This window comes from Rhinolophus sinicus, linkage group LG02, assembly GCF_036562045.2.
Source record: "Rhinolophus sinicus isolate RSC01 linkage group LG02, ASM3656204v1, whole genome shotgun sequence".
NCBI classification, from domain to species: domain Eukaryota; kingdom Metazoa; phylum Chordata; class Mammalia; order Chiroptera; family Rhinolophidae; genus Rhinolophus; species Rhinolophus sinicus.
In genome coordinates, this window is record NC_133752.1 from 51,484,731 (window position 1) to 51,497,768 (window position 13,038).

General features: G+C 34.7%; 1 protein-coding gene across 2 annotated transcripts in view; it reads right to left on the bottom strand.

Moving 5' to 3' along the window:
- Positions 1-13,038, bottom strand: part of CFAP299 (cilia and flagella associated protein 299) — a 524,137-nt gene that overhangs the window by 301,264 nt on the left and 209,835 nt on the right. Inside the window, exon 3 of one of the 2 annotated variants that reach the window (XM_074318035.1) lies at positions 4,734-4,818. In XM_074318035.1, coding sequence (XP_074174136.1) covers positions 4,734-4,818 — 85 coding nt within the window. Of the gene's footprint in view, positions 1-4,727; positions 4,819-13,038 lie in introns of both variants that reach the window. The other variant, XM_019719919.2, reaches the window with a different exon arrangement.

Consider the following 13,038-nt stretch of genomic DNA (forward strand, 5'->3'; position numbering starts at 1 on the left):
CACAAAAAGACCAGCCAATGTGCTTCTGGGTGGAAGTTCTCCATTTATTCTGTATTCACACATGATGTGGAGAGATCCTAATGTTTAGGAAATAGTCTTTTCCCTTGGAGAGTTCAGACCACATAAAATTCACATATAATTTCTGCTGACAGCAAATTAATACAGATTCAAATCTCATGAATATTGTATGTTTTACAGGAATACTTTTTAAAAAGCACATCCATTTAGTAAATGGCTTTAAGTAAGCTTATGATCCTAATAATTAGTCTTTCTAAACTATGTTATATTTGGTTGTAAACAGTTTGGTATAAAACCACTTGGAGTCTGCTTTAAGACAAGATGAGGAAATAGAAAATTAAGCCTAAAGTGCCACACTTCACACAAAGATACGTATTCTCCTGATTGTTATAATATCACAAATTCAAAGGCCCAAATAAATGACTATAAGTTATATTCAGAGTCAGCAAGTTACGAGTCTGACAAGATTCCAGTTTCCAAGTCAGTGACCGCCCAACATCAAATGTTAACTACTTAGCATTCTGAATAAAAGTTAAATTTAGGACCTTCTCTAGGGGGAAAAAAATCATAATGATATAATTAAACATTCGGAGTAACAATGTAGAGAAAACAGATAAACTTGCAGGAGAGCTATTGCATCTTCCCAGGTTCAAATCCACCAACCTACTTGGCAGAAGTGCCTTCAGCCTCCTTTTCTCCTGCTCTAACTTCACTAGTGGTTTCTGCCCCTCTCAAAGGCAAACCCTTTCCTGGTGCTCTGGATCTCATCTTCCACTTAAGAAATTCTCTCCAGCAAGTATTCCCTTTCTCCCCTACACCATCAATAGCCCTCTGTCTACTAGATCATTCCAACAATGTAACACACAAGTTAATATTATCCTTCTTAAAACACAACAAAGCAAGCTTCCTGGACTCCGGGCCCTCCGTCAGCTGTCACTCAACGTCTGTGCTACCCTTCACTACAAAATTCGTAAAAAGAAATTGCTTCTCTTTGCCTTCACTTATATACTTTTATCTTTTCTCTACCTATTTCCATGAAACATTTAACCACAGCCCTCCATGGAAACAGCCCTCGCCAATGCAACGGTATTTTTTTTCCTAGTCATAAACAATGGCAAATTTTTAACCATTTGTTGTGGGCTAAATTACATGCCCCCAACAGATATGTTGAGGTCTTAACCCAACACTTGTGAATATGACCTTCTTTGGAAATAGTACCTTTGTAGATGTAGTAAAATTAAGATTAAATCATATTCAGTTGGGGGGCAGAATCCAATATAACTGGTATTTTTATAAAACCAGAAGACAGAGATTAGACACACAGGGAGAGTGCCATGTGATGGTGGAGGCAGAGATGAGACTGACATCTCTGCAAACAAAAGGACCCCAGCGATTGCTGGCAACACCAGAAGCTAAAGGACAGGCATGGAACACAGTCTCCTACATCTTTCAGAGAGAGCATGGGTCTGCTGACACCTTGATTTCCCACTTCTAGCCTCCAGAACCGTGAGAGAATATATTTCTGTTGTTTTAAGCCACTCAGTTTTTGGTAATTTGTTATGGCAGCCGTGGGAAACTAATATATCATCATATTTAACCTTTCAGCAGCTTTTGAGATGGTGAGCATTCTTTGTTTTGAATTTTTTTCTTCTCCCGTGTTTGTAGTATCACTCTCATCTGATTTTTCTCACTTTCTACTTCTCAGTATTATTAGCTGGCTCTTCCACACAATCCAGATCTTTAAATGCTGGAGTGTCCTAAAGATCTGTCATAAGACTTCAAACTTTTTACCTATACTCTCTGCCTAGTAAACTTTTGCAAGGCCATGACTTTACATACCATTTAGACATTCATAACTTTCTATTTAGATTTATATTCTAGCCAAGACTTCTCCCCTAAGTTCCAGATCAATATGTGTAAATAACCAATCAGCTTCTCTATTTAGATATCTAATAGGCATTACAAAAGTAATACAGCCAAAATAGAACTAATTATTGATTCCTGAAATAAGCATTCTTCAACAAGAATTCTGTCACAATGAATGCCACCATCATCTACGTACTTGTTCAAGCCAAATTTCCTCCCTAATATTCCACATCCAACCCATCAGTGAGTCGTGTCTGCTTTGCCTCCAAAACATGGAAACAATTCAGTAACTTCCCTCTATTTCAACTATTACCATGCTGTTTTAAATGTCACCTCTTGCTGGTTGATTATGAGCTCCCTAACTTCTTGCTTCCACTCTAGCTCTCTTTCCCACATCTTTTACGTTACACAGAAGCAGCAAGATCAGGTCAGGTCACTTTTTGCTTAAGATCATCTATCAATTTTCTATTACAGTAATAAAAGAATAAAAATTAAAGAACAAAATAAAATTTCTTAAAATCTATATGATCTGGCTGCTGACTTCCTCTCTAATTGCATCTGTCTTTATAATCCCCTTCAATAACTATATTCCAACTATCTGGTCTTCTTACGTTGACTATGTTATGATTTCTGTTATCTCAGGAGGTTTTCATATGTTGTTTCTTCTTCTTGGAACATCTCCCCCTCTCAAACACTTTTTTCCTGTTTCGTGTGTCTCTCCCTTCAAATTTCATAGTTATCTTTATTTCCTTCAAATCCCAATATACGTCACCCCCTAAATGTGATTTTTCTGTATACAGTGCTTAAAGCAACCAAACACTCTGTATTCAATAGCTCTTTATTCAATTTTCTAATTTTATGATCTTCAAAGCACTTATCCAGAGCTGAAAGTAACTGTTTCACTTTTATTCTGCTTAATTATTTTGTCTTCCTCCCTAAAATATAAACTCTTTAAGGACATAAAATCTGCAGTGTCCCAGTGACTAGAACAGTTCCAGGTTTGAGCAGGTGCACAAGAAATATGTCTTGAGTGATTGAGAAATGGATGAAAGTTGGGTAAGAAAATATATACACATATCCTTCAGGAGGCTGTTATAGTAATTCGTTTAAGGTAAAATGGGAGTTTGAGTCAAGTAAATGACAGTTGAAATGGTGAAAACTGAAGTGATTTGACTTATTCTGTTGGTACAAAAGTAATTACAGTTGAAAAGGTTAAAAATAATTGCAAAAACCGCGATTACTTTTGCACCCATCTAATACATTTAGGAGATCTTGAGAGGACGTATACCATTATAATAAAAAAAACATGGGTTTACACTCTCTAAAGCTGTTTGTGTTTGTTGGTACTACTGTCTAACGGTGAACCATTTCTTCATCCCTATGGAATCTGATTTCCATCCTTAGTATAGATGTAACTTGTTCTTGTCAAATAGTTTTTTAAAGTTTCTTTAACGTTTCAATTACAGTTGACATACAATGCTATATTAGTTTCAGGTATACAACACAGTGATTAGACATTTATATAATTTACAAGGGGATCACCCCAGTAAGTCTATTAACCACCTGACACCATACATAGTTATTACAATATTATTGACTATATTCCCTATTCTGTACTTTATATCCCCATGACTGTTTTTTTCTCAAATGTACATGTTGCCAAACACAATAGATTTATTTCAGTCCTTACCTTGCTCGATCACTAATGATCGTTGGCTCCTTCTTCAATGTCCTTATCATGAATTCCTGTAACAGCACATTTTTCTGCATTTCTTCCCATATTTCTAGCTGCTCTATTAAGAGTCAGATAAATTCCAAACTTTTCTGTTGTAATTTACAAGGTCCTCCAGAGTCCAGTCTCTGCCCATATTTCCAACCTACCTCTTTAAATCTCATTCAGCCCACTTCCTCCAAGAAACTTTCCCTGATTTCAAGTCCAGGTTAATTCTATACAATTATATAACCAAGGTATGATTCTTTTTTTCTCTGAAGTACATTGAGAATTTTGTCTATATGTGAAATTTTTAAGAGACCTGACAATGAGAAAAATTCCAATCTTTTTACTGAGAAAACTTTGGTAAAATAGACCACCACAGATGCATATTTTTCTTTTGCTCTAAATTTTTCATCATACTACTATGACTATTTTTCTGTAAGTCACTTATTACAGTTTCAGCACGAAACTGTTTTCTTGACTTGGCACATTTTAAGACTTACAGAAGACTGTTATCACTAATATTATATTAACGAAGGGTAAAAATAAATATGTATTCCAAACAATGTTAACAACTTGACATATTTGAAACTAGCACACATTTTAATAAAGCAAGAGCATGTTCTCCTTGGATGATTCAAAATCATCTCTCTCATCATGTGCTTTTTATCCCATCTCCCAGGGTAGGACTGCAGGGCAGACCCTAGAACTATCTTCTAGAGGTAGCATGAAATCAAGTAGGCGGGGCAAAAGTTAGGGACCAGTGGGTGGTGTGACTTGGAGAAGTGTACTGGGAGGTCAAGCTAAAAAGAAGCAGGAAGTTTCTACACAGGCATAGCACAGAATTGGAAATAACAACCAGTCTGCCATGTACAGGCATTTTCCCTGCAACAGATGATTAGAATCTTAATTTTTTTCACCATTGCACTACTTCCACAGATGTAAATTGAAATAAAAATATGTCTACATATATTTCTATAATATATAAATAATAAAGAGCCATATTATATCCCTTGTGAATTACTTTTCAGGGAAGATATTAAAAGTCATATTATCAACTAACTACATATTATACACTAACTGTGCCTTTAGTGTATATACTTTTAGTTGTTGGATGAGATGTACTCACGCTCACTTTTCCATTGCGATTGTCTTCTTCTCTCACTGCCAAAGCCTTCAGAAAATTATCCTGCAGGTCTTTACCAGCACTAGTTAGTGTCCTATAAAAAGCAGGTCTTCGATTACAATATATCAGATAGCAAATATATTTAAAACACTCTGAGGCCAAAGTCCTTCTTTATTCTAAGTTATAATTTTCTTATAACACTAAAACGATATATACACATTATACACAGTCATTATAAAACATGCACAATTATTATAGTCTACTAGATTCCTCAAACTTCATACAGTTACAGAGTCTTTATTTAAAAATAATTGGAATTGAGTCTATAAATAATATACATACCCATATTAATACTCATGCCAGATACAGTTAATTTCATTTACATGCCCATTTTATTCTTTTTATCATGCCATGAAAATTTAATATATTTATACCCCTCACTATAATATTTATAGCCCAACAATTTTAAATTGCCTATAATTTAAATAGAATTTATTTTTTTAATATAAGAAAATTAAAATACTAGAGATGCCTATTCAGTTACTGGTATAGAGCATTAATTTTAGCTCTATGAGTGGAGATAATCAAGGCAAGAAAGGAAACTAGATTGAGTTATCCCTGTCAGATTTTTTAAAAAGCATTAAATATTCAAAAGAAAAATGAATTTCTCTAGAAGTGAAATTTAAAGGAAATGTATCACGAAGATCTTGATCAAGCAACATTAAACCACATAATGAAGAGTGAGTTCTAGAGTGATTTGCGATATAATAATCCTTTCTTCAAATTGCAATTTCCTATATATTCAGTAAACATTTTTATTGTCTACAATGTACCAAGAACTGTACCAGGCACATAATCCCTGCTCGCAAGTTGCCTGTGGTCTCTTAGAGATGAGATACATAAATATTATAATGTCATACCATGTAATATCTGTAATAGAGATATGCATGAATATCAGAAGAGTTATTAAGAGAAATGTGCAATCTATTCAAGGAAGTCACTTAATCTTAAGCTTTAAAACATTTACTGAACTAAACGTCAGAAGATGAGACAGCATTAGTTTGGAATGGAGGTGGGGTGAAGAATGAGAGCGGTGTCAGTAACTACAAAGGAATATAAGAATAGAGATGTAAGAGGGCAGAACATCCTAGAGTAATTCCAAAGCAGTCAGATAGTAAGTGCACAAAGTGAGGGAGAAACCATATAATATTAACAAAAGCTAAAATTTTTATTGACACACTGTTGTGGCAAGAATAGGGATAGATATCAAAAATATTTAAGAGATAAAATGGACCTGGTTATTTCCTTTTGTGACAAGTTAAAGAGAAATTACTACCAGGCTTCATTGAATCAACATGGACATGTACACTGTGTAACCTACTGATTACTTTGTTGATCTAGAAATTAAACACTTTAAATTGATCATAACTTGTCAGCTTTTGCTTTTCTAGCTTTATATGCCTTGGCTTCTAGTATCAATATCAAATAATAATTCAAACAGCCAAATATACATTAAAAATAACTACTAATTGGTACCAATGGAGAGAATCAAATATTTGAGAAATTTTTCAATCCATTGGTCTGTCCAAAAGCGAGTCTTCCATATTACAAAATACCTATGCATGCCCGTCTCTGATATTAAATCTCTAATATTTCAAATTTATTTTATCAGTTGTTTGACCAAAGAAACATGTATTGTTTCTCCATTGCTCATAAGATAACTTCTCATCACTTGGTCAGTTTCTACCTAACTTCCTTGCTTGTATTCTATATTTAAAACCAGAATAAGTTATAAATTCTCTGTGAAATTTGAACAGAGAATTAGTTTTACAAGTGTATCAGTCAGGACTGATTAGGTGATGCTAGAGTAACAAGTGGCCCAAATATCAGTGGTTTATAATTCAAAGGATCGTTTCTCAATAATGCAATGCTTCAATAGTAGGTTGACGGTGGCTCTTCACTTTTGAGGGATGAAGTGAAAGGCTGATGAAACAGCCTTTACCTGAAACATTTTTGCTTATTGTGCAGAGGGAAAAGAGAACATGGCCACACACTGGCTCTTAAAGCATCTGCTTATAAGAGACACATGTCACTTCCCTCACATTTTATCAGCCAGGCCTGAAATCAAGGGGATGGGAAAGTACAGTCCTGCCCGGGGAACAGTAGCAAATATTTGTAAACAGTAGCCCATGCGTCCCTGGTTTCCGATAGCATAACCGAAAAAGACTGAGAGTAGATAGCACAGCAAATAAGAGCAATAAGGTAAACAACTTATGAGTAAAATTTTAAAGTACAGAAAATGTGTTAAACAGTGTAGTTCATTACAATATAACCAAAAAAGACCTTTGTGAAAATTAAGAGAATCTTAGCCCCAAAGCACAACCTTCCCCCAAGACCCACAGAACATTTTAAAAATTATGGTTGAAAGAATGAAATACATTTCGGTATGTGGGCCTCTGTGATAATGGTACACACCTGTTGTTCTTACCTCCCTAACATGCCTCCCCTTTTACTGGTAACAGAACCCTTATTTTTATTTGGGCAATGGTCCCTCCCATATTCTACAGCTTGGTAAACAGTCAATCAAGGTACCTGCTTACTCACAACTCTTACCCCATAAACTCCAGCTAATGAATATGCCTCAAGCTTGACCAATGTCACTTCACCCCATGAGAATGTACAGCATTAACAGAAGACACGGGACGTAAGGCAGTTGGAGTTGTAGTGACTGTCCTTATCTGCTACTACATGGCCTCATCATTCAATTTTTCTTCCAATCTATGATCATCAGAGCTGTTCCAATAACTTCCTTTTTTTTATTTAGTTCATTAGAATTGGCTTCTATTCCTCACAAACAAAACCTATAATTGATACAGTGGCTATCCAGTTAAGATGCTCCAGAGTTCCTAAAAGTTTTCATATAGAAAGTTTACGCCTTACTCCTCAAACCTCCCCAAACTCATCTTTTGTTGTAAATCTTTAGAACATTACAGGTAAGTTAAAGTTCAATTTGATCACCCACCAAAATGCCAAAACACCAAAGGAAACCATGATTAGCAGTTTTGCATGCACCTTTCAAGGTTATTTTCTATAGTTCATATACATATTTCTGTACCCATAAAAACATATACTCATAGTGTCATGTGGTGAGTTGTTCATTTTATTAATATAATTTGTAACTTACTGTCTCATTACCTTGTTGTTATTGTTCCTGGGAATAGTTTACAAGAGTGCCGAGGAAGATCAAAATTATCCCCAGGGATATCAGACATGAAAAGGCAAAAGAATAGATTTATAGGAGCCATTCACTAATAGGGAAGGATCTCCTAATATTCTGCCAGCCCAGGCTCTCTTGCTAATGGGTGAGGTTTTCATGAGCTATCTGGGCCAGACCGGACAAGGGAGTAATAGCAGTAGAATTCTTGCTGCCCCTGGACTATGGCAGATGCTGTTCTTTCATCTATAAAAATAAAAGTTTTCACCTGGGCATATAGCTTCCTGGAATAAAGACTATATTTCCTAGACTCTCTTGCAGCTATTTATGTCCACCTGACTAACTTTTTCACAATGGGAATCAAGTGAAAATCATGTACAACTTCTAGGAAGTGTATTAAAGGGGATAATGTACCATTTTACCCATAGTTGGAATGCAATATAAGGACTGCTGCTCCAGCTGCCACCTGGACCTAAATTGGAGGCCACTATTATGGAGAAACAAGAGAAAGGAGCCCAGTCGCTGACACCTTGGAGCACCAACCCAGCCTTGATTGACACCCTATGCAGTTCTGAAATACAAGATTGAAAAGAGTTTATATTTTGCTGTGGCCACAGTCATTTTGGGTTTTTCTATTATGTTTAACTAACCTTTATATAAACAGATACACTCATCATAGGAAATTTGCTCATCCTTCTAAAAAAGACATCTCTGTGGTATTGACATGGCAATCACAGTGGACTTTAACCTGATCTGTAATGTTGTAAGGATTCCCCAGGAGACTATATTACTTGTGTAATTAAAATGAATTACTTTTTAAATAGTCAAAAAGTTAAGTATTTTAAATGGAAGCATGAGATAATGAAAATTAAACTGAAATATAAGATGGAACATCAATCTTCAATTCCTATTCACCAATTCACCACATTTTTTTGAACCTGGGTTTCACGATGGACTAAATAATCTTGAAAACCCCTAACAGCTGTAATACTTGTGATTTAAATGATCATACTCTATCATCAATCACCAAAATTCATTTATAATCAGTCTAAGAAATGTGACTATTTTACTGACAATACATTAAGATCACACTGTTCCCCTTTTACTATGATTCAAGTCTTACATACACAGACTTACATAATTTCCTACAACCTCTATGAGGAAGATAAAAGTATTTTTGTTATATAAATTGGGAACAAAGAGGATAAAGTCTATAACCCCCCTAAGCTATTTGCAGCAGAGTAAAAAAGTTATATAAACAATCAATTATTATGCCACACTACATCTGACAACCTGAAACTTCTCAGCAAGGGGAAATATTAGAAAAGAAAGTTAATGTAGAGGGTATGGTAAGGAATTCTTAAATCTTTAACATGCATTACTCTTACTTAACTAGATTTATTTAACAGTCAGTGACCTGAAAAACCTTGCTTAAATAAATATTACAAAAAGAGTTACTTCCTCAAGAAGTAAAGTAGGTCTGTTACAAAATCCTAGGCTTATAAGTTTTATAAAGGGAAATATTCCAACTTTGTTGTTTACATTGCACCACACTTTCAAACTGGGGTAAAAGTTATATGGATGAGTTAATTTTTACCAACCTCATTAAATCATTAGCTAAATGTACTTATATAATCCTACATGAGTGACTCTAAATATATTCTTAATCCTCAACAATTAGGCTACTGGTTTATGATTTAATTATGCTGTTTGTATATCACACATATTCACATTATCAGATTAACACTCAGAGAAAGAATAAATAATGAAAGAAAAAAAATTTGGAAACTGCTAAAATAGAAACTTACTTTCTTAGGAGTTCACTTATTTTAAAGATTATAAAATCTTGCAGTAATAGTTATGCGATTAAGCATCGTGAAATTTTAAATGTCTAATTGGGAGTGTTCTAATAGGCAAGGTTTGATTAATCATTGAGATGTGTTCTAATAAGAAATTTCTGAATAATCACTAAATCAAATCTGTGATTTTAGTAGCAATATATTTAATCTACTTGGAAGCTTCAGACTAGTCTCTATGCTAGGCATTTTGCAAACAATTTCAATTATCCTCAAATAAAGCCTTAGAGGAGGATATGTGTATTTCTACTCTGGAGAAGCACTTGATTATAATCAGCTGGAATTCAGCTTTTAATCTAGATATCACCATTTCCAAGGCTTTATTCTACTATAGTGAAGCCTCACAATATATCAAAACATTATATTTATATCATAACATTTTCACATCATGAAAACAGTGAGAATTCACAGGGGATAAGGAACCTTTCGACAGGGGTGGGGCAGGGGAGAGGGGTGGAGGGCGAGGTGTGGGTAGGTGATGTGAGCAGCCTTCACCTGGAAGTGCCCCTGGGAGCTTCCAGAGTATGGCCTTGAGACCCGTATGGAAAGGTAATCAGCCATAATCAGTCCAGTCTATACTGGAATGCTGATGAACTTCTCTGTTCAGAGGTATGTTGATCTCTTCTAAAACCAGCAAACTCCGACACAGTCTATATTTCACATGTTTAGAATTTACATTCAGCTCATTATCATTTGTTTGAAAAAACAATTCAACCTCTCTGTGCCCCAGTTACTTTAATGATGCTTTTGTAAACTCAGTTTGAAAAAATTTAGTGGAGGATAAAGTAAAAAATAATAGACGAGTAAAAGTTTATTATAAAAATTCTATAATGTAATCTTTTTAAAAAACAAACACACTTATCTATAAAAAAAAAGCAGTTTTCAAAAATAGCTTAGTTTCCCATGGTAAGTTTACTGAGAAAACTATTTGTATGTGTTTGTATTTGTATGGTTTCAAATAACATATATTTGATTTTTCAGAGGCCAAAGTAGAAAAATTGTTTGCAAACTTGATTTAAAAACACGATTTTATTTAAAACAACGTGAATTTTTAGACAATGAAGTATTAAATATGCAAGATATATATTTTTATAGTACTTTAATTTAGGGCACCTGTTGCTTTGTCAGAGAGAGATGATCTTGTACATTTTGTCCAGGACAAAACAATAACTTTTTGTTTTGTCTTTTACATAAATGAGGAGGGAAAATATCCCACTTTCCCCCCAAACACAATGTTTTATAAATATTGCCAATACTGGTAAATCTTCACATTTTTTTTCTCAGTGTATTATAATATATTTGCTCTGTTTTAGCTCGGGCTGCCATAACAAAATACCATAGACTATTAGACTTAACGAACATTTTTCTCACAGTTCTAGAGATTGTAAATCCAAAGTCAGGGTACCGGCATGGTCTGTTTCTGGTGAGAACTCTCTTCCTGGCTTGCAGATTGCTGTTTTCTTGCTGTGTTCTCACGTGACAGAGAAAGAACAAGATCAAGTTCTCTGTTGTCTCTTCTAACATGGCAGGAATCCTATCATCCTATCATAGGGCCCCACCATCATAATCTCATCTAAATCTAATTACCTCCCAAAGGCCTATGGCCAAATACCATTACACGGGGGATTAGAGTGTCAACATATGAATTGGGGGTGGGGGGGCAATTCCGTCCATAGCACGCTCTTTCTGCCTTCAGAACTCATTTCCCACATTTTATTTTTCTTTCCGTCTCCTGTCTTGCTTGCCTTATAACCTCTTTTGTGCAACTTGGAACTAGTTCAAGTTTTCTTTTATCATGCGGAGTAAGTTAGAAAGTTTTCACCTCTTGAGATACATATTATGTTACTGAAGTCAGCTATTTGTTCCTCTCCAGCTCTCTTTAGTAAGGTGCAAACCATTTCAAGCCAGATAACCACAAAAAGACCCAAATGACACAGACTACGGTGATTTGCCTCAAATAGCATGGAGAAAAACTTCCTGTTCCATATCTTGAACATGAAAATAATATACTAATTATAAGGTGATTTTAACCTTTATATGTGTGAAATATAACAAGCATACATAAAACAGCATAACACTTAAATACAGAGTTAATATATTATGACAAAACCAATCCTGTAACTCATCACCTAGATCAAGAAACAGAACAATGACTACACTCCGGAACCCCCTGAGTATTCCTTCCTGCTCACAATGCCATCTCTCCCTCACTTTCTCACTTTTATGATACTCGCTTCCATGCTTTCTCCTTATCTCAGTCTTCAACTTTCATGATCATCATTCCTTTTTGTCACTTAAGTGTGTAACCCCAAACAACATAGTTTAATTTGCCTGGTTTTGAACTTTCTATAAATGGAACCATGAAATGCATATTTCAATATATTGTTTCTTTCATTAATATTTTATGTTCCATACATATTGCTGCACATGGCTGTACTTCATTTTCATTGTATTCTCTTATAAGAATAAAACTATTCATTTATCCTTGCTACTACATAGACCTCACAGTTGTTTCTCACTTGGGTCTATTATAAACATGTTGCTAGAATTTCCAGTACTTGCATCCTCGTATAAATTTCTCTAAGATCTGTAGCTAGCAATTAGCTGTGTTCTAGGATATTTGTAACTTTGACTTTACAAAATAATGCCAAGTTCTTTCCAAAATGGTTAAAACAATTTATACACCCACTACTAGAGCCTGAAAGTTCCTTTTGCTCCATCCACATCATTCCCAACATGCTGTATTTTAGTACTTTTTAATATTAAGCAACTCAATGTGTTTGTACTAGTCTCTCATCATGTTTTTAATTTGCAGTACCTTGACTATTTTTATGTTTTGTGTGTATATACATTTTACATCTGAACTGTATGTCCTCTGAAAGCTACAAGAATAACAGAAATTGTACAGAAGGGGAAACACAACCCGGGAACAATTTCAAGTCCTTTCCTTTGAGCACAAATTCAATAGAAGAATCCACCTTTAATATCTGAGGGATTATTTTTTAAAGATCCAAGAGGGAAAAATATTGGAGCTAAATCCAACATGTGGTTTTTGAGTCTCACTTTCTCTTGTAAGCTATTCTTGGTGGCCTTTCATTTTATAAAAAATATGATTTAAACAATGTTCCTTAAGAGTCAGATCAGTCAGGATTACATTTAGAGGTCTTTATGGTTTAGGAACTTTTACACTACATACTGTGATTTCCATGAAATTTCCAAGAGGTCATCAATTTATATTCTAATA